The sequence below is a fragment of the Mustela nigripes genome, chromosome 3 (assembly GCF_022355385.1).
Source record: "Mustela nigripes isolate SB6536 chromosome 3, MUSNIG.SB6536, whole genome shotgun sequence".
NCBI lineage: Eukaryota > Metazoa > Chordata > Mammalia > Carnivora > Mustelidae > Mustela > Mustela nigripes.
In genome coordinates, this window is record NC_081559.1 from 27,881,225 (window position 1) to 27,900,799 (window position 19,575).

The 19,575-nt window shown below is 56.3% G+C and overlaps 4 protein-coding genes across 6 annotated transcripts in view; 3 read left to right on the top strand and 1 right to left on the bottom strand.

Moving 5' to 3' along the window:
- The window catches only part of ARPC2 (actin related protein 2/3 complex subunit 2), a 29,479-nt gene extending 25,571 nt beyond the window's left edge, over positions 1–3,908 (top strand). Inside the window, exons 9-11 of the mRNA XM_059393457.1 lie at positions 241–341; positions 781–881; positions 3,450–3,908. Of these exons, the coding sequence (XP_059249440.1) occupies positions 241–341; positions 781–881; positions 3,450–3,474 (227 nt within the window). The 3' untranslated portion in view covers positions 3,475–3,908. The remainder of the gene's footprint in view (positions 1–240; positions 342–780; positions 882–3,449) is intronic.
- Positions 3,909–8,066: 4,158 nt separating this feature from the next.
- GPBAR1 (G protein-coupled bile acid receptor 1) lies at positions 8,067–11,372 on the top strand. The gene is made up of 2 exons (XM_059392673.1): positions 8,067–8,503; positions 10,179–11,372. The coding sequence occupies exon 2, from the start codon at positions 10,224–10,226 to the stop codon at positions 11,214–11,216; it is 993 nt and encodes a 330-aa protein (XP_059248656.1). The 5' UTR covers positions 8,067–8,503; positions 10,179–10,223; the 3' UTR covers positions 11,217–11,372.
- Positions 11,373–11,569: 197 nt separating this feature from the next.
- Positions 11,570–16,486, bottom strand: AAMP (angio associated migratory cell protein). 2 transcript variants are annotated; one of them, XM_059393458.1, is made up of 11 exons: positions 16,283–16,486; positions 15,670–15,828; positions 14,878–14,997; positions 14,220–14,359; positions 13,813–13,957; positions 13,447–13,530; positions 13,228–13,343; positions 12,985–13,088; positions 12,744–12,834; positions 12,436–12,590; positions 11,570–12,039 (listed from the first exon to the last, which is right to left on the bottom strand). In XM_059393458.1, exons 1-11 carry the CDS (start codon positions 16,401–16,403, stop codon positions 11,964–11,966), a joined length of 1,311 nt encoding a protein of 436 aa, XP_059249441.1. In that variant the 5' UTR covers positions 16,404–16,486; the 3' UTR covers positions 11,570–11,963. The 2 variants fall into 2 exon arrangements, with proteins under 2 accessions (XP_059249441.1, XP_059249442.1); XM_059393459.1 differs by having other exon boundaries at positions 15,670–15,825; positions 16,283–16,485.
- A 322-nt stretch (positions 16,487–16,808) lies between these two features.
- PNKD (PNKD metallo-beta-lactamase domain containing) overlaps positions 16,809–19,575 on the top strand; it is a 61,328-nt gene continuing 58,561 nt past the window's right edge. Inside the window, exons 1-3 of one of the 2 annotated variants that reach the window (XM_059393463.1) lie at positions 16,810–16,917; positions 17,648–17,816; positions 18,926–19,323. In XM_059393463.1, the coding sequence (XP_059249446.1) occupies positions 16,851–16,917; positions 17,648–17,816; positions 18,926–19,118 (429 nt within the window). In that variant the 5' untranslated portion in view covers positions 16,810–16,850 and the 3' untranslated portion in view covers positions 19,119–19,323. Of the gene's footprint in view, positions 16,918–17,647; positions 17,817–18,925; positions 19,324–19,575 lie in introns of those variants that run through there. The other variant, XM_059393461.1, reaches the window with a different exon arrangement.

The window sequence follows — 19,575 nt, forward strand, 5'->3', positions numbered from 1 at the left end:
TTCTGCCATCACCTCCTCCATTTTCCTTGACATAGCCTCCATTTGCACTCACTGGGACCCGCCTTGTTGTAGTACTTATCCCTTCCTTGCTGGAGGAGAACACCTTGTCAGAGCCTGGGCTTAGTGAAACAAGTGCATTCTCCTCAGGCAGGGAGAGATCGGAGCTGACTGTAGGCTCTGATCTTACCGCCCTTTGGCCTTGATGTTACCCTGACGTCTTATCTGTGTCCCTGCCCTCAGTGCTGTTCCCTCGCCACACCAACGCCAGTGCTCGAGACAACACCATCAACCTGATCCACACGTTCCGGGACTATCTGCACTACCACATCAAGTGCTCTAAGGTGAGGCGGCACCTCGGGCCTGTGCTCCAGGTCATTCTCCACCGGAGTTAATGGCTAAAAAGTCATTTCTGCCTGGGCTGCACCTGGCTGCCTCAGTCAGTAGGGCATGTGACGCGATCATGATTACGGTTGTGAGTTTGAGCAGCATACTGCAGGTAGAGTTTACTTTTTTAAAAAAAAAGTCATTCCTATAGTCCAGGCTGTTGCTATGAACTCTAATGGTTCTGGAGACTTTAAGATACCATGGCCTTCCTTCCATCTCTCCCCACTACCTCTCTGCACAGTAGAGAGATGAACATATGTCTCCAGAAAGGGTTGCCCTCCGGCTTCCCTGCATGGACCTTTGTCAGGCCCAGGGCATATGTTCCCCGACCTTCCTGAAAGCAGAGCTGTCTTTCTAGCACATGACTGCTTCAGTACCCATTGTGTTTGCTCCCAGGCCTATATCCACACACGTATGCGGGCGAAAACATCTGACTTCCTCAAGGTGCTGAACCGTGCACGTCCAGATGCCGAGAAAAAAGAAATGAAAACAATCACGTGAGTAGAGCGGTCTCACAGGCAGGACCACCCTCCTTTCCCGATTGCACCAAGAGGAAAATAGTGGATGTGGGTGACCTGGCCCTCCAGGTGTCTGGTAGCTGCTGCCTACATGGGAAAGGCAGGCAGGGTCGGGCCTGGAGCCACCTGACTGACTGAAAATGGGATGGACAGGTTTTCAGTCCTGAGTGGGCCGGGATGGATTCCCTTGTTTCCACATCTTTGTGAGCTAGCAGAATGTCAGCTAGGGAAGACAAAAAGGGACCTTTTTACTGAGATGCACTATGTTCTCTTTGGGCCTGAGTTAAGAGGTCAGTCCTCAGGGTCTTCCTGGAAAAGGGAAGAGATTTGCTTACAGACATTTAGCTGAGTTAACGGGCCTGCAGCCACCCCCTATTTTTATCCCCTGCTCTGCTGCTTGGCAGGAAGTTGCATGGAGACAGAGTTATCTTTCTCAGGGATAGAAATGCTGAATAGCACTCCCATGTGTGGCTCCGTGCAGGAGAGGCCAGCGTGGCCTGGAGCCTAGGTAGGGATTAAGGTCTTCAAGCAAAATGTCAGGTTTGGATGCCCCTTCTGGTGAAATTTAGGCGATCCTGTTCTCAAGGAATAAGTGCTTATCTGCCAGCTTCTGTGCCCATTAAACTCAGGTCTTGAGGTGAACTAAGCTTCTGCCCACCCCTCCCAACCAGCATATTTGCCAACACCAACTCCTTTCAGGGATGACCTTTGGCAGGTATGGTGTGCACAGGGCTCCGAGTTCTCCCCTAGCACATGAGGCCTCTCCTGCCAAGCTAGTTTCTGCTGCCACTTGACAGGATAAGAGAGGCGCCTGACTCTTGGTACCGGAGCTGAGGGTTTTCAGTCTCGGGAACATCAGAGCAGTGAAAGTCACTCCCAATTTCCTTGGGTAGAGGCTTATAAAAGCAGTGGAAGTCATTCCCGATTTCCTCGGGCAAAGGCTTTAGAGGCTAGGTAGTAACTCTCTGTAGCTCCTGCCCAGAGCCTCAGGAGGGGTGTTCAGGCTGTAGTTGGGTCTTCTGCTTCCAGAGAGGTGTCCAGAAGCCATGGTGGCGAATTCACAGCGTCACCCCTTCTACTCCGCAGCTCTGTGGCAAGGCCAGACATGGGCAAAACCAACACTGTGGGGAGGGCATATGTCCTGGGACACAAACGCTGTTTCCACCTCTTCTATAACCTGGCCTCCCTCCTGGAGTTTCCAAGGTCCCCTGCCCCTCTGGCTTTCCATGGAACCGCTCTTGTCACTTTGGTGACCTCAAGCGTAAGGCAGCCAATGCTGTGCTGTTTCCAGGGCCAGTGGAGAGACTGGCTGGGAGGTGAACGGGCAGCTGGGCACAGCAGAAGGAAGCCTGACCCGTCAGTCCGTCACACACCAAATAGGAAGGCTGGCCTCGTAAATAGGCCATAAGGGCCTGCCTGTGTCATCCTTAGCCCTGTAACTTCTCGTCTGTTCAGAAGAGCCCACCAAGGCAGCCACCACCCAGTGTCTCCCCACAAGGGTTCTCCCCTGTCCTGGTAAGGAACTGGGGAAGGGTAGATCCTTAAATTGTCCGTAAACCACCTTCCTGGGGCTTAAAAAGAGCAGCTCTGCCTTTTTCTGTTCTGTGACCTCTCTTTAGCAGAGATGGGCCCCAGAAAGGAGGAGGGGGAGGCGAACAACCATATCCAAGCTGAAAACCAGGTTGTGTTACTAAGGATGAGTAGGAGAAGCCAGGACCCCTACCCCCCACTCCCGGCAGCAGAAACGGGCTGCTGGAGTAGGATGGTTTCCTGGCTTGGTGCCCTCTGCCGGAATCGAACACTCAGGAGCTTTGCATGGCGGGATGGGGCTGTGGGGGAAACACTACAGTTTCAGTCTGGGCTGGGTGAGACATTCAGGATAGGAAAATTTAGCCCCCAATTTGCCCCAGTTTCCCATAGTTCTCAGCCCCAGCTTCCAGGCTGCTTTACCAAACGACCTCTGTCTTCAGGAGCTAGCCTGTTCCCAAAGCTGGCCCTTCCAGAGTAATACTGGATGGGACAGAAGGCCAAGATTCAGGAGCCTAAAGTCAGGCGAGTGTTCTGTAACCAAGTGTGTGGTCACTGCAAGGCAACACACAGCTCCTGTACTTGGAAGTTTCGAGCATCCTGATCCTTGGGGACAGATTGAAGGAGCTGCTCTCTGTGAGCCTGAAGGGGTGTAAGCTGTGTAAGAGAGGCCCTGAGCTCTCGGCCTGGAAGAGGGTTGAGTCCTGACTGAAGTTCGAGTAGGTCTAGGCCATCCAGACACCATGGGCCAGGGACTGTCCTGTCTAGCTTGGTACATTGAATGTCCTTGCGGGCTTGGCACAGGTGCTCCCTGGTGTCCCCAAAGTGTTCAGCAGGAGGAAAGCTGATGAGGTCTCTCTGGGAGCTGGGGCTTATTCCAGGCCTAGAGTTCCCACAGCCTCTAAGGAACTTACTCACCTATGTCTGGTGTCCCTGGGATCACATCCCCAGTCCAGGAGTGTGGGGCGGCAGGACAGGTGAGCCAGAAACTGGCCTTCACACTTCTCTCTGCTTTTGAAGGGGGAAGACGTTTTCATCCCGCTAACTCTCGGGAACAGGAAGAGGAGGCGGCTGGCAGCTGAAGGCGGGAACACTTGCTGCTGGATAATCGTAGCTTCTCAACGTTGCCCCTCTTCAGGTTCTTACGGGATTCTCCGTTTTGGTTCCATTTTTGTACACGTTTGGAAAATAATCTGCAGAAACGAGCTGTGCTTGCAAGGACTTCATAGTTCTCAAGAATTAAAAAAAGAAAAAAAGGATTTCCACTTGATCAACTTAATTCCTTTTCTTTACCTTCCCTCCCTCACTCCCTTGCCTTCCTCCCCTTTTCCAAGCTGTTGCGCTTTGCAATATGTTACTGGTAATGAGTTGCAGGATAATGCAATCTTAACTTGTTTTCTCCTAAGTATTTGAGTTCAAAACTCCTGTATCTAAAGAAATACGGTTGGGGTCATTAATAAAGAAAATCTTTCTATCTTACATGAGAATTTGCTGGGTTTCTAGACTGAATCCAAAAGGGGGTGTGGTGGAGAGTACACATGGCTCTGCCCTTAAACTACAGACCCAAATCTGGGAAACCTTAGACCACAAGTCCCTCAACCACCCTTTAGAAGAGAGAGAGGATGGCTGGTTAGTGAGCTCTTGGTTGGCGGTTCTGAGTAAATGTGAACGTGCTTCCTGTAAAGCCTGCTTGTTACCAAGTCTGGCTGGCTGTGGCTGAGAAGCTTCTGGGACTGTGATAGTCACATAAGTGTTTTCTGGCTTTTTTTTTTAAGATTTTATTTATTTATTTGACAGAGACAGCAAGAGAGAGTACAAGCAGAGGGATTGAGAGGGGGAGAAGCAGGCTTCCCATTGAGCAGGGAGCCCAGCTCAGGGCTCAATCCCAGGATTTGGGGATCATGACCTGAGCTGAAGGCAGATATTAAGGACTGAGCCCACCCAGGCTTCTCCTGGCTAATTCTTTAATTATGGATAATACACAGGATTTCCCACAATGAGTTCTGTGGCATGTGTTGTTCTGCAGGACATTGATGGGTGTTAGGGTGTGGGCCCAATGTAGACTAACTGGCCACCCTTTCTCTTCCCACACAGGATCCCATAAGACTGGCATTCCGCAAAATTTCCTTTGGAGAGATGCTTGCCTAACAGTACCATGCCTAGAAATGTATGCTGGCCCCTAGCTAGCAGGACAGTGATCCCCAAAATAAAATCGTTCAGAATATTCAGTAGAGAATGTTAGGAGCACTTGAAATGGTCTAAGGGCCATCCTGGCAGTTTTTAGCTTCTTGCTTTCCCTTTTAACTTGTCGCCATCTAGTGCAGTGTGTTTCAGACTGGTTTTAAGATTCATTCGTGAACTGTGAGCTGTCATGATATTTTTGTTTCCTGAACTGTTATGAGATGACTGTAGGTTCATATGCAGCCGTGAAGAAATAATATAGAATTTCTGTGTGCCCTTCACCCAGCTCCCCCCAGTGGTAGCATCTCGAATGACTGTAGTGTGGTATCTCAGCCAGGACCCTGTCCACAGTCTGGCCTGTGTGTGTCTGTGTGTGTCGGGGGGGGGGGGGGGGGGGGGGGGCTTTGTATTTCTGTATTTCTGTAACATGTGTAACTTCATCACTGTTTGTTTGTTTGTTTGTTTTTAAGATTTTATTTATTTATCAGAGAGAGAAGGGGAGAAAGCAAGCACAGGCAGACAGAATGGCAGGCAGAGGCAGAGGGAGAAGCAGGCTCCCTGCTGGGCAAGGAGCCCGATGTGGGACTCGATCCCAGGACGCTGGGATCATGACCTGAGCCGAAGGCAGCTGCTTAACCAACCGAGCCACCCAGGCGTCCCCATCACTGGGTTTTTTGTTTGTTTTTGTTTTTGTTTTTTTTTGAAGATTTTATTTCTTTGAGGAGAGAAAGAGCAAACACAAGTGGTGGGAGGAGAGTAGCAGTCCCCCCACCCCCACCACAGAGATAAGAGCTCAGTGCAGAGCTCAATCCCAGGACCCTGAGATCATGACCTGAGCTGAAGACAGAGGCCTAACCAACTGGGCCACCTGGTGCCCCAGCGTTTTTTTTTGTTTTTTTTTTTTTTTAATGGACTAGTATAGATGAGAGTGTATCACATTTCTCAAGGGTAAGTATTGGTTTTGGAATGTGTTTTGGTTATGTACACACGTCTTGATTAGATTATAAAAAGCCCCCCCCCCTTTTACTCTGGGTCACAGTCAAGAAATCTGAAAGCTGTAGGTCATTCAGTCACCCAGTCATTTCAGACTCCACTGAAATGGGCTCTCAGCTGGGGACATAGCTCAGTCCCCATCCCAACAAACCTGTGTGCTGGGGAGGAGTGACCCCTTGTACCCCACTTCTGGTGGTGGCAGAGATGGAGAAAGCAGTGTTGGCCGCTGTGTCAGCCCTCTCCCACTACTTAGCAGTTGCCATCTCCACTCCCTTTGGTCTCATTGGAAGTGAAGACTCTTGAGTTCAAGCAAAGCTATCCACTCCTGGGATTGCTGAAAGCACTGTAGTGGCTCTGAGGGGCCCGTGTTGAACCTGGCTTAACCCTAACAGGAAGGACCAGAGTGTCTTCTGGCCAGAGACCTTGGCCTCAGGGCTTCCTGAGGCCAAGGTCCTGGCTAGGCTTGTGCCCAGAGCCCTCCAGAGGCTCCCAAGGGCTTGTCTACTCTTGCCTAGGGGGGAGTGAAGAGTTGACAGTGGTCCCTGGAGGGCAGCCAGGATCCAGAAAGCCCTGGAACCACCTCCCTTCCACAGGTCCCATTAGCGAGTACCCCAGCCCCTGTACACCACTCCCGCCCAGCCCTATCTCAGCAAAGAGCTTCAAATAGGAGGCCCAGGAGGATTCCCTGGCAGGCCTGGGCCCCACAGTAGAGGCTCTGCAGGAGGAGAGGAGAATGGGGACCACAGAGGTCAGCCTGCAGCTAGAAAGGAGGGTCTGGAAACTATCTGCACCACAGCCCTCCTATGGGCCAAGGGGAGAAGGCTGGGGTTGAGTCCACGCTAGAGTTGGGTGAGAGAGCAGAGAAGGCCTGGATGGTCCAGTGAGGAGACAGGACCCAGGCTTCCTGGCCCCTGCTGCCTAAGCCACCCCCTTCGGACGTCATCCCACACACAGTGTTTAGACAAAGCAGTGAAGAAGAAACACAGACATCCTGGATCCCTTAGGGAGGAGGCCAGGGCTGGGAACAGAAGGAGGTCTGTTTATTCCTGGCAGTCCTACATCTGAGGGGCCGCACACCCACTTCTGTCCAGGCCCCAGGCTGAACTCTCCCAGAGCCTCTGACTTCTGCCCGACCAGATAGCGTGGGTCTGAGGGCCGGCTGCTGGAAGCCAGCGTCCTCTGGCCGCCAGCTTGCTGGAGGAGGGGTTTGAGGCTGGATGCTTTCCTCTTCCCACTTGCTGTCCTAACAGAAGTCCTGTCTCCCCGGTTCCCCCAATCCTCTGCAGGATGGGCAGAGCTAGACCCTTCGGGTCCACAGCCTTCAGCTCAGGTCTCCTCTCCCTGCCCTTCCTCACCGAGGGCACCGAAGTCCCCATCTCAGTCTACCTGCGCTCTTGAGCAGGGAAGTCTTTCCCCATGTCTCATCTCCAGCTTTCTTGCTGCAGTTGCTACCAGCTCCCTCACACTTCAATCTGCTTCTCTCTGGCACCCCAAGGCCTCACTTGATACAAGTGAAAATTGGAGCATCACACTTCTTGTCTCCCTAGCCTTGAACTTGCCCTTCTTCTCCTGTACCTACTCCACTCAGTGTCTCTGTGGAGCTGAAGTGCCCTTCTCCTCTTGCTTTTTGTGAGCTCTCGATCTGCCTTTCTCTACAGAGTTCTTAGAGGGGGCAGGTGGCTGGAGGGGAGCGACAGAGGGCAGGAATCCTAAAAATGTTAATAACAGCTGTCTGTGGGCCTAGTGTTTATCTAAGTCTTCACCACACATTAGCTTGGGGTTCGTCTCGCCATAGGTGAGCACAGTACAAGCCCCCTTCTACAGATGAGGAAACGAAGGCAAAAGAACTTGAGTAATTTTCCCAAGTTCACACAAAAGGGGGAAAAAAAAAGATCCCGCGATTCTAAGATTCATACCCAGGCTTTCTGCCTCCAACACTGGCTCACACCTCTTACTCATCACGGAGGCCTCCTGTTAAGTGTCAGGCTGTCAGGCACTGGGATATATAGAGTCACATGTTACTCTGTGATAGTCCCCAACACCCCAGAGAGGTGCTTTTACTTGTATTTTACACATGGGAAAATTGAGGCGCAGGAGTAGCTTGTCCAAATGCCACACCTCCTAGCCCGGAGCCACTTTTACCTCCTATCCCAGAACTAGACTCAAAGCAGTTGAGAAAAGTATAGAATGACCCCAGATTCTAGAAGGAAGTTTGGCTTTATAAACCGGAAGGCCCACCAGGTGATAGGATGGAAGGATCCTCAAGCTCCAAACAGCCCCACCCCTGCCACCATCATACTGCTTTTCCCAATTAACTTAACGGAGCTGGGTGTGCTGTTGGCTGGTCCGCAACCCCAGGGGTTTATAACTCATCAAATGTAAATGTATTCGTTGGGGCAAGAAGCAGAAAGGAGTAGCTGAAACCCTGATTCCTCAAATTCTGATTCCTCGCTGACTGGATTGCATTTCTCAGATTAGCTAGGCGCGTGGCAGGTGACCGGGCTCCCCTGAGGTAAGGGATCTGCCACCTCAGTGGCAAGCTACAGCTGGTGGCTGGGGAGGGGGCACACAGGTACAGGAGAGTGGGAGGGCACTGGACAAAGAGGGCCAGCCTCCTGACTCCTGCCGCCTAGCCAGTGCCAGGCTCCACCCCTGAGAGGCGGGGCCAGGCTGAGCCCCACCACCCCCAGCTCCAACCCTCCAGAGCCCAGGCTGGGGCAGAGCCTGGGCAGCAGAGAGCCTGGGGCCCTGCAGTACCCGCAGAGTGGAGGCACCATGCCCTCACCGGCCACAGGGACCACAGACCGCGCAGGAAGCCCTGCAGGCCCGCCTACAGCAACTCCCTGACCCCCAGGGGCAAGCCCAGGCTGGGCCAGCAACACCTGCCTTCCAAGAGCCATGTGAGTAGCTACGCCCTCCTCCCTGCCCCCCTCCACGCCCTCTGCCCCCACCAAGCACCCAACCTCACCTGGAGACCTCAGCCCCAGGTCCTGAAGAGGCCATTGCAGCCAGCCCAAGCCACCAGAGCCTCCACGGTGTGCAGGTCACGGGCCAGCACACCACACAAGGTGGCCCAGGTGCCAGCCCTGCCTTTCATGCTGCTCCGGGGGAGGAGGGGTGGGTCTCCCACCAGGGGAGTGCTGGGACCTCCAGCCCCGGACAAGAGTCCAGGTTTGAAGTCAGGGCCCCTGAGGTCTCATGGGGTTTAATAAAGTTTGTGGCGCAGGGACAAAGGGAACAGAAACTAAAGGGCTTGCTAGAGAGGGAAGGATGTCCCTCAGCGTGAGGGGTGGGGGAAGTTGAGGAAGAGGAAATAAGCTGAGGAGAGGGGAGAGGGGCAGTAGCTTGGCAGGCCTTGGTGGGCCGGGGGGAGCTGGAGAGAGGACGGTCCTGAGCTCAGGGAGACATGGGTGCCCTCAGATCTGATGACTTGGGGGTGGGGGCAGGTAGAAATCCTTTCCTTATTGACTTTAATCCTAGCAACAGGCGCTGCTCTCCTGCCGAAAGTAGCAGGAGTTTCCCCCTGGGCCTGGACCCTTCCTCCTCCCCACATGTGGCCTTGGGGCCGGGGTGCCGGAAGAACCGAGGAAGGAAAGGACTGGGCCAGATCAGAGTCCCAGAACGGCCAGACCCTGCCGTCGGGCTCCTCCTGCCAGCTCCCGCAGGTGTGGGAGCTGTCCTCCTTGCGGCTGGCATCCTCCTCCTCCCGGGCGAGTCCTCTCTTCCTCCAGTTCCCAGGAAGGGCTCTGTTGCTAGTGTGCTGCAGATGAGTCAAGTTTATGGGCTGGAAGTCCTACCCAGAGGCTGCTCACTGAGCTGTAATCATTACGTACTGAGGGCCTGAGGGCCGGGTGGAGGGGGTAGGGGGCGGGTTAGGGGAACAAGGCAACCTGCTCCTTGCTGCCTTCCGTGGCTGTGGCCTGTCACTGACTCAGGTGTTCAGCCAGCCCTGCCCTTGCCTCTGCCTCACTCACTCCTGCCCTGACCCCCCAATCCTTAGCAGCCTCCCCTCTCCCAGGGCTCCGGTGCCAACCAGGCTGGGAGCATCCGAGGACAGGGACCCCTCCTTCATCAGAGCACCCACCCCTAGCCCCGGCCCCAGCCCAACCTGAAGGAGGCTCTCAACTGATCAATGGCCAGAAGCCACGACACACCAGCCAGACCCTGTTCTCCCTTTTGGCCAATGTGGAGGCCTTGTCTTGTGGAGGCCAGGATGGACAAAATGCTCTGGGGCTTTGGGGCTGGGTGGGTCCACCCTTTAGTCTAAATGGAGGCCTTAAAACGGCTGCCCAGAGAGGGTGGGACAGGTAATAGCACTGGCCAACACGGGTAGAGCCTGGGGAGTTGGGGGAATACAGCTGCCCCTCAGCTCCAGCCCATGGCCAGCACGCTGGGCATACTTGTTGCTAGAGGGGACCTCTTAAGAGAAGCCCAGAATATGAATTTTTATGTAAATTTCAATAGGCAGTTATTTGGGGGGGAAAGTGTTCTCAGCAAACAAGATAAGGGCCCACTGTGCGCCCTCTGGACGACTGCCCAGCACCCCCTAATTCTGGCTGCCCATCTCTCATTCAGGCACGCTGGCTGCTGCTCCAGGCCTCCTCTGTCCCCAGGCCAAAGATGATCCCCAACAGCACCAGGGAGGCACCCAGCCCGGTTCCCACGGGGGCCCTGGGGCTCTCCCTGGCCCTGGCCATCCTCATCATCACCGCCAACCTGCTCCTGGCCTTGGGCATCGCCAGGGATCGGCACCTGCGCCGCCCGCCCGCTGGCTGCTTCTTCCTGAGCCTGCTGCTGGCCGGGCTGCTCACAGGGCTGGCGCTACCCGTGCTGCCCGGCCTCTGGAGCCAGAGCCGCCTAGGCTACTGGTCCTGTTTCTTCCTCTATCTGGCGCCCAATTTCTCCTTCCTGTCCCTGCTCGCCAACCTCCTGCTGGTGCACGGCGAGCGCTACATGGCAGTGCGGCAGCCCCTGCGGCCCCGCGGGAGCACATGGCTGGCCCTGCTCCTCACCTGGGCCGGGCCCCTGCTCTTCACCAGCCTGCCAGCCCTGGGGTGGAACCATTGGGCCCCCGGCACCAACTGCAGCTCCCAGGCTGTCTTCCCCGCCCCCTACCTCTACCTTGAAGTCTACGGGCTCCTGCTGCCCGCTGTGGGGGCCGCCGCCCTGCTCTCTGCCCGTGTGCTGGCCATGGCTCACCGCCAGCTGCAGGACATCCGGCGGCTGGAGCGGGCAGTGTGCCGTGGCGCGCCATCGGCCCTGGCCCAGGCCCTCACCTGGAGGCAAGCGAGGGCACAGGCCGGGGCCACGCTGCTCTTCGGGCTGTGCTGGGGGCCCTATGTGGCCACCCTGCTCCTCTCAGTCCTGGCCTTTGAGCAGCGCCTGCCGCTGGGGCCAGGAACTCTGTTGTCCCTCATCTCACTGGGTAGTGCCAGCGCAGCAGCCGTGCCCGTGGCCATGGGGCTGGGGGATCAGCGCTACACAGCCCCCTGGAGGACGGCCGCCCGCAGGTGCCTGCGCATGCTGCCCAGAAGGACCCCCCGCACTGGGCCTGGCCCCCGCACAGCCTACCGCACCAGTAGCCAAAGCAGCGTGAACCTTGACTTGAACTAGGGGAAGGGCCTCTGCTGGCTCCTACTCGAAGCATCTGTCCATCTCCGCCAGGAAGGCAGTCTCCTCTTGTCTCCCCGGCCCTGCATCAGAGGCCCTGCCCTTATCTGACCCTACCCTGACCTAATAAACTCTGGCCAGGTCACGGTTATCTCATTCTGCTTCTCCGAAAGGGGGTGGGGAGAGAACTAAAATCAGATGTGCATCCTCAGAGATCCGACTCCCTCAGCATCAACCATCAGGGAGAGCCAGCTGAGGGCTCTCAAAGCCTAGCAGATTCTGCGGGGCCCCTCACCCCGACATGCCCCTCCCTGGTTTCTCATATCCAGATGCCACAAAACCACACACACACAGTCTCTGGGAAGTATATTTTATTTACATTTTTAAAATCTGTAACTAGTATCTCTTCCTCCTTTCCACCCCCAGAGACTTGGGAAGGGAAAGAACGGGAACCTCAAGGACCTACTCCCCACATACAAACACACAGCCCCGTGATCACACCAGCAAATGAAGGTGAATGAGAAAGAGGCCTGACCCCCCACCCCGACTCTGAGGGACCCGCAGGTCTGGGCGAGGGTGGGGGCGGGCGCAAGGGGTGGGTCTCTTAAGAGAAGGGACAAAGGGGGCAAGTCAGTTTGAAGGGGTTGGAAAGTAGTCCAAGGCCCCCGCCTCCTCCTCCCCCATACCCTACCGCCTCTGCTGGTGGGGTTCTCCCTTCACCCCTCAACACCAGAGCAGAGGCTGCAGCCATTAGCGGTCAGGTCTCTGGACACAAAATACTTTTGCTTTGTGGTCTCCTGATGTAGTCACCACCAGGGAGGCATCTCTGTGGACAAAAAGCACAGGTCAATGGGACTGAGGGCCCTGAGGCCCTCAGGGGGCCTGGTGCCTAGCACCGGGCTGCTGTGTCCACGTCAAGTGAACATGCTGGAAACCTGCACCCCGTAGGGGGTCAGAAAAGAGCCACAGCATGGAGGAGATGGTCCCAGCCCCTCGGTGCCAGAACAGAGATGTGAGCGCCCACGCAGGTCCCCAACCACCAGAAGCGACAACTCCCTCAGGCTTCCCTGCACTTCGGGCTCACAGGCTGCCAGCAGGCCTTGGGGCCCACCTTCTGTCTCTTAAGAAGTCCCTCCCACACCCCAAGGACCCTGCGGCCCCCCAGGGGCCCTTCCCATCCTCCAAATACTCAAAGAGACTCCAGCCCTTGCCAGATTCGTACTTGCTGAGGGCGAAGTCCAGGATCTCGGCCGTGTGGCCCCGGTAGTCTGTGAGCAGGCGGCCAGTGCGGGCGTCCCAGAGGCGCACGATGCCATCTAGGCTGCAAGTGTAAACCACGGCGGTGCCCGCCTCCCACAGCAGCTGCACAATGCCTGACTGCGCCGGTGCCAGGAGACAGAGTGGGCATCAGGGCCAGAGAAGTGGGGGGCCTGCCTCTGACTCTCAGGGAGGGAGGGGAAGGGTAGGGAGGGGGCGGGGCGGGGGGGGAACCAGAGAGCAAGCCCTGCCAGGGCTCCAGGCTGCCCGTACCTGGTGCTGACACTGGTGCCTAAGGGTCTGTGTAGACAGGTCATAGATGGCCAAGGTCCCATCCAGGTAGCCAACAGCTGCCAGAGGCATCCTGGGCAGAGGAGAGGACCACTCAGACTAGCGGACAACCCTGGACTCCCATACCCTGTACTCCTCTCTGGTTCCCCAGCCCAGGCAGCCCTCGCCAAATCCTCCTCCCCAGCTGGCTTCCGCTTCAGGCCAAGGCCGTCCTCACACTCACACGCTGCAGAAACCCAAAGACTCCACAGAGTTGGACTCGCTCTCCTCCCCTTCTCCCACACTGGGCTGGGACGCCACGGTCTCAGGTCTGAAAACACCCACCACCTAGAATCCCCGGGAGAGAAGCTGAGGATGAGAGCAGGGCTGATGAAGGGGAGAAGAGGGGACCAGAAGAGTCCCGGAGTGGAGGTGGGGCGGGCATGGGAGGCAGCGGCTCGGCAGCCTGGCTCTGGGTTACACTCACCTTGCCGGTGGTGGCACTGACCAGCTTGGCCTGGCAGTCCACAGAGCCGGTGAGGATCAGGCTGCCGTCCTGGTTGGTGGCGACACAGGTCAGAGGGCCCTGGTGACCCTCAGTCCCTAGGAAAGAGCAGACGATGAAGTCAGGCTTCGTCGTGGCCCCCGTAGCCCACCCCAGGCCTTCCGCATAGAGACCCAGGGAACCCCGTCCCGCCCTGGAGACCTTTTAGTACGTGGATCGGGCTTCCCTGCTTCAGGTCCCAGATCCTGATGGTGCCATCTTCATAGCCGACCACAGCTCTCTTCCCTGAAGGCCCACAGGCACAGATGGAGGGGAGGACAGACAACGCTCTCAGACACACCCAGCAAGGGAACGGCAGGGAGGGTAAGGGAGCAGACACTGCCCCTGGGACTCGCAGAAAGTCAGGGCAGGAGAGGGGAAGCCGTCTGCTCTGGGGCCTGGGTCCATCTTCCAGACAGCAGACCTCAGAGCTGGCCGGCTCAGGCCAAGGAGGGAGCCCAAGACGCCACAGAAACCTGCAGCCCACCACCCAGCAGCCTGGCAGACAGCAAGGGGAGCAGCCCTCACCATCAGGGAGGACTCGGCCGCAGGTAGCTGGGCAGTTGGGGCCTTGGAAGGTCTTGCAGTCGCCATTTGGGACCTTCCACATCCAGGTGTTGCCGTCAGCTGTGCCAGCCAGGAGGACAGGTGCCCGAGGGTGCCACTCCATCCACTGGGCAGAGAGGAGGGGTCAGCAGGCAGGCCTTTCACCCCATTCCCCAAGGAGCCCTTCCATAAGCTCCACCCAAGCTGTCCTTGCTTCTGAGGGTGGCAGGGACTGGGCAAGAACAGAGCCAGACACTCGTGCTGCGCCTGGACAGCACACTGCCTTCAAGCCAGCGTGGTCTGGTAAAGGCGAGACTGGACCCCCCCACCCCCAGCTCTTGGCACCTACCAAGGCCCCACACAGCTCAACACCACTCTGAAGATCTCACCTCCAGATCTCCTGCTTCAAAGGACCAGACCTCCTCCTTGGTGTCCACCTGCCACACTTTCAAGAGGCCGCTCATGTCCCCTGTGGCCACGAGGGTAGAGTCGTGGCTGAAACCAGCACAAGTAACAGAGTCTTTATGGCCTGCAAAGGAAAGGAGGCAGAAAGAGAGAAGAACATCAGGACAATAGGACCCAGGTGTCTGGCCCCCTGAAAGGACCAGTTGGGAAGAGAAAGGTCGGTCCCACCATAACAGGGGCCTCAAGCTCACTGCCACTCCAGGAGTCAATACTCAGCCAATCCCCCGAGGTCTCCCTAGGGGTGGCGATGCTAGCCTTTCACTCAACCATGCCTAGCTAGCTCAGGCCTATGTCCTCCCCATTCTGTCTGCTCCATACCTCTGCGCAAAAAACCAGCTCCTCCTTTCTGTCTAAATAGCCTACGACCGCTGCTACCTCCTCCCAGACCTTCCCCAGACTCCTCGGGCCAATACTGGCTCCCTCCCCATGCCCAAGACAATCTAGGTTATTCTGTTCTGAAGTCCTTGGGTTCAGCACAGAGCTCGCCCCAAATGGGGACCAGTAAATGGTGCTGGATGCACAACCATTGCAGGCTAGCCCCCAAGACCTCCAAAGTAACGTAACTACACCTGCCCCCCTCACCTGCACACTCAAAGAGCAGCTCCCCATCACTGAGCCTCCATACGAAAGCCTTGTCATCTTCACCCCCAGTCACTGCCAAGGTGTTGGTCTTGGGGTCCAGGCTCACACAAAACACAGACGCTGTCCCAAGAGATATTCCATGAGTAAGCGGACAGGGTTCCCCCACCCCCCCCACCGCGGGTTCTGTCCTTTGGGACCTTCAGGAAGCCCACCCCCTTCCACCCAAAGCAACATGTCTTTCCTCCTGGAAAAGAAGGGTGCATCCAAGTTCTAAGTTTCAAGCATCAAGTTGTTGGAGCAATCCCAGCCCACGCTTGCCAAGCTCCAAGTCCTTCCCCAGTGCTGCTGCCCTCACCGCCCCAGTCAGACAAGGAGTGTACACGTGCAGGCTTCCAGGTCTCAGCACAGGGTGTCACCAGGCTGAGCACGGAGTGAGGAAAGCAGCGTGTCACTTCCCTTATTAAGGGCTAATATTTGAGAGAATTATATAAAACACGTTCAAAAAGGTACAACTACCTCTAACTTACTACAAGGTAACCTTCTGAAAAGAAACTAAGACCCAGAAAGATTAATAAAGATCATAAATCGCTAAGGAACAAGAGGAGGCTTTGAAGCCAGCCGGCTCCAGTAGCCAAGCTCTCCCCAGGCCCTCACAGTGCGAGCTCCTCCAGGGCAAGGCCAGCCTCTGTTTTCCCAACTCCCTGTCCCTCCAAAGGCTCCCTACACAGCAGGAGTCTGATGTTCCAATGCCCACGTGCACTGAGTTGATGGCGGATCCCCTCAGAGACCTACCTGAGTGCAATGCAAAGGTGACTTCACTATCGTCCGGGCCCTCCATGCTGCCGACCACCCCTTCCTGGGGTTCTAGAACCCAGCCCTCCTCGTTGCCCTCTTCCTCTTCTTCTTCTTCCTCGAAGTCCACATCTTCCATCTCCTGGGCCAGATCATCTGCTTTGGGGAGAGGGTTAAGAGATGCGGCTGGGCAGACAGTAAGAAAGAGGGAAGGGGAGAAGTGGTGGGGAGGTCTGAGGCGCTGGGGTGTAACAAGAGGGTCGGCTGAGGTCAGAGAGGGAGAAGCAAGGGTAGAAGCGGCAGGGAGGCGGGGACACGGGGGACGGACAGGAGAGGTCTGAGGACCCGGGGTTGGCTAGAGACGGTGTGGGAAGGGAGGACCGAGGGGATGATGGGAAGGGGGTGTGTGAGGGGAAGGGCCAGAGGAGGCGTCAGGGGAACCCCCACCCCTGCCAGGCCTAAGAACTAAGTGTGGGGGCAGGGCAGGGGGGGAAGGGCGAATTGGGTCGGTAGGAATGACCAGTGGGGAGAGGAAGGGAGGGGGGAGAAGCAGGGGTCAGAGGCCAGGGGTGAGCGCCTCCTGTCCCACGGCCCGAGGAGCGGCAGTTCTCACCTGGGTCCGGCGGACCAGGATCCAGTTCTACCACCTCGATAATCTCCTCATCACCATGGAAGCTCAGGGTCTCCAGTGGGGGGGTGTCAGCGGCGGCCCCGCTCTCGGATTCGGACTCCATGCGGCGCAAGCGGCCGATCCACTTCTCTGGGCCCAAACGCCTCCCAGAGTCAGCTCTGCGCGACGACGCGGAACTCGAGCCCCTCCTCCCGGGAGGAAGTAGGCGTAGGCAACTCCCCGGCAGAAAGAGCGACGGCCACTAGGCCAATAGTGAAGGGGGCTAACTGCCTGATCCACCAATCAGAGGTCAGAGTTGGGAGAAGGGGCCGGGACGTGGCGGGGAGAATCCAAACTCCGCCCGGCCTGACTCCGCCTCCAACAGGAGGGAAACAAGCGAGCGTGCGCGCCTCCGGGGTCTCCTGGGAAGAGTAGTTCTCCCAGGTCCCCTCGCAGGCTTCTGGGAGTTGTAGTTTCTGGTCTGTAGGCAGGACGGAAGGAGCGGGGGAGGCTCCTTACGCAAACTACAATTCCCGGCGGGGAGCGCGGCGAAAGGGGGTGGGATCTGAACATGGCGGCGGTGGTAGCTGCTACGGCGCTGAAGGGCCGGGGGGCGAGAAATGCCCGCGTCCTCCGGGGTAAGGAGAGGGACCCCGGGGAGGGCAGGACGGCAGGGGATCCCCTTTTTTTATACATCCCGACCAGCGATAGCAGGAGGTCGTGGCTGTCGATTCCTCCCTGCACCCCGCTCTGCAGGATCATAAAGAGTCTGGGGGCTAAAAGATGCTCTCTAGAGGTCACACAGTCCATCCCCCTGCCCTCAAGTTACGCGACACCTCTGGGGTCATGCTGCGAGAGGGAGCTCTGGGGAAGCCTTTTAGACTCCCGCGCTCCAGGTGTTTCACACTCACCGCAGTGCAGATGAAAGAGCCCTGGGCTTCTGGAGGCTTGGGTTCTAGCCCCGGATAATTAGCAGTTTGACCTTGGGCGAAGCAGCTCGTCTCTCGGGGCTTTAGTTTCCTCTTGTCTAAAATAAGGGGAGAAAGTAAGCTCCCAGTGCTAACATCCTGCAGTTTGAAAACCTTTCCTCGGATTTCCTTCATACGACTTATGTGAGCCCCACTGCAGTCCTTCACATCCTGTCGTCCGATCAGATGAAGAACAACGAAGCTCGCTCTCCTGGCACCAGGGTGATGAGCCCGCAGTGACGTGGAAGTGGCTTCCAGAGGTGCCACCTTGATGGCAATTTTCCCATTTCCCTTTGGATTCTCCCTGGCACTTGTAACTTCAAACTGCCGTCACTCCCCTTTCCTCCCCTGGGCTTTCTTCTCATCTTCTCTTACTGACCCTCCTTCTTTCGATCCACAGGAATTCTCTCAGGAGCCACAGCTAACAAGGCCTCCCAGAACAGGACCCGGGCACTGCAAAGCCACAGCTCCCCAGAGTGCAAGGAGGAGCCGGAGTCCCTTTCCCCTGAGCTGGAATACATTCCCAGAAAGAGGGGCAAGAACCCCATGAAAGCTGTGGGACTCGCCTGGTGAGTTTTAACTAAAACTCTTTGCCCACCAATGGGGAGTGGCGCAGGGGAGGGCGGGACCCAGAAATTTCTCCAAGTTTCAGCGGTGAGTTGAATCGAGGTTGTGGGGACAGAACTGCTTGGTTTGAGGACTGGAATCTCAGAGCAGGGGTGGAGGGGAGGTGGGAAAGTATGTGGAATTGGAGGCACAGTGGGTTTTGTAGTAAGCTGAGCTGATCTCATTTGAATTTGGGTCCCTGGCCGCCTTCTCTCTTTTGGGAGCTTGACCTGAAAGCCCATTGAGCTCTTTCATTGAAATCATTGAGATCATGTGAGATTATGTTAGTTGTATAAGTAGCATCTAGATGTTCAGTATATCGTTATTTGACTCTGACCTTAATGTGTATTGTTGATTGATATTAAAGGAAAGAAGGAGAAAATTAACACTTTTTTCCACACCTGAGGTGTGCCAGTACTTTACAATGTAATGTTTTAGTTTTTTCTGAGATAAATATTACATCCCCTAAATCCAAAAGACAAAAAAATTTTTTTAAATTCCATCCCATTTCACAGAGGAGGGAACGAAGATTCAGAGGTGGGATTCCCACCAGGTCTCGTGACTCCATGCGCTCTACCCCACACCACAGTGTCAAGCAGGTAGCGGTGGTTACTCAGATGAAGAAGGGGGTCTGGGAAGGGATGTGTGTGGGGCGGTTACAGCAGAGAGAACCTTTGCCAGCACTTGGGAGAGGAAAGGAGTATGGGCCGTCTGGAGAACCTTGCATGGTCGGTGTGGCAGGATCGCAGGGCTCACGTCGAGGGGCATGAAACTGTAGGGGACAGGAGTGAAAAGGTGGGCAGAGGACCAACCATACTGGGCCTTTTGTGCTGTGCCAAAGAGTTTGGATTTGGCTGGGAAGTGGCGGAGAGCTGTTAGGGAGTTTAAAGCAGTGCGGTAGCCAGGATCTGATTTGCTTGGGGCCCTCCAGCAGCCAGTTGGAGGAGGCTGCCCAGAAATGAGAGGTATTGCAGTGTTCCTGCGACCGATGAAGCTGGAATGAGATTCCCCCAGCTCCTCTGGCTCAGGCTTGGCCCCTCCCCAAACCCCGTGCACATCTCCCCACCCCTAGGGCCATCGGCTTCCCCTGTGGTATCCTCCTCTTCATCCTCACCAAGCGGGAAGTGGACAAGGACCGTTTGAAGCAGATGAAGGCTCGGCAGAACATGCGGGCATCCAACACGGGCGAGTATGAGAGCCAGAGGTTCAGGGCCTCCTCCCAACACGCCCTGTCTCCTGAAGCTGGGTCAGGGGTGAAAGCCTGAGGAACACTGCAGCCCTCCCCTAGACTCTATTGACTGTGGCTTTCAAGACTGTGAAGTCCTTTGGGTTTGGCCAGGATTCCAGCCCTTGCCTGTGAGGGCCGCCAGAGGGCGCATGAAGCTCAGGCCGCTGCCAGCGCCTGCCCCGTTCTCCCCAGAAGCCAGCCAAAGGCAAATAAAGTCACAGAGTGTTTTGAGCGCCAAGGAACCAGGAGTGGGCTTGTGAATTCCTTGGGACGGGAGGGTTTGAGGGAGGGGTTGGTTACTTACTTGTGCTCCCTCTCACAGAAGCCCTCAGTGTTCCTGGCTGGCTGGTTGGGGAGACCACAGAGACTTAAATACAACAAGCCTAGGCTTGGGCTCTGGGGACCAAGCCTTCAGAGCTGCTGGCCAGGAGGATGGGGCCCCCTGAGCCTCTAACAAAAAATAAAGAGAATTCAAAAAGGGCATTCCGAGTGGG

Excerpts from the sequence above, each read along its gene's own strand:
- GPBAR1 (XM_059392673.1), top strand. The coding sequence starts at position 10,224 with ATGATCCCCAACAGCACCAGGGAGGCACCCAGCCCGGTTCCCACGGGG.
- AAMP (XM_059393458.1), bottom strand. The coding sequence starts at position 16,403 with ATGGAGTCCGAATCCGAGAGCGGGGCCGCCGCTGACACCCCCCCACTG. Across the intron at positions 15,829-16,282 it reads TCCTGGTCCGCCGGACCCAG|CAGATGATCTGGCCCAGGAG; the intron begins GTGAGAACTGCC and ends CTCTCCCCAAAG. Across the intron at positions 13,958-14,219 it reads TTGAAGCAGGAGATCTGGAG|TGGATGGAGTGGCACCCTCG; the intron begins GTGAGATCTTCA and ends CTCTCTGCCCAG.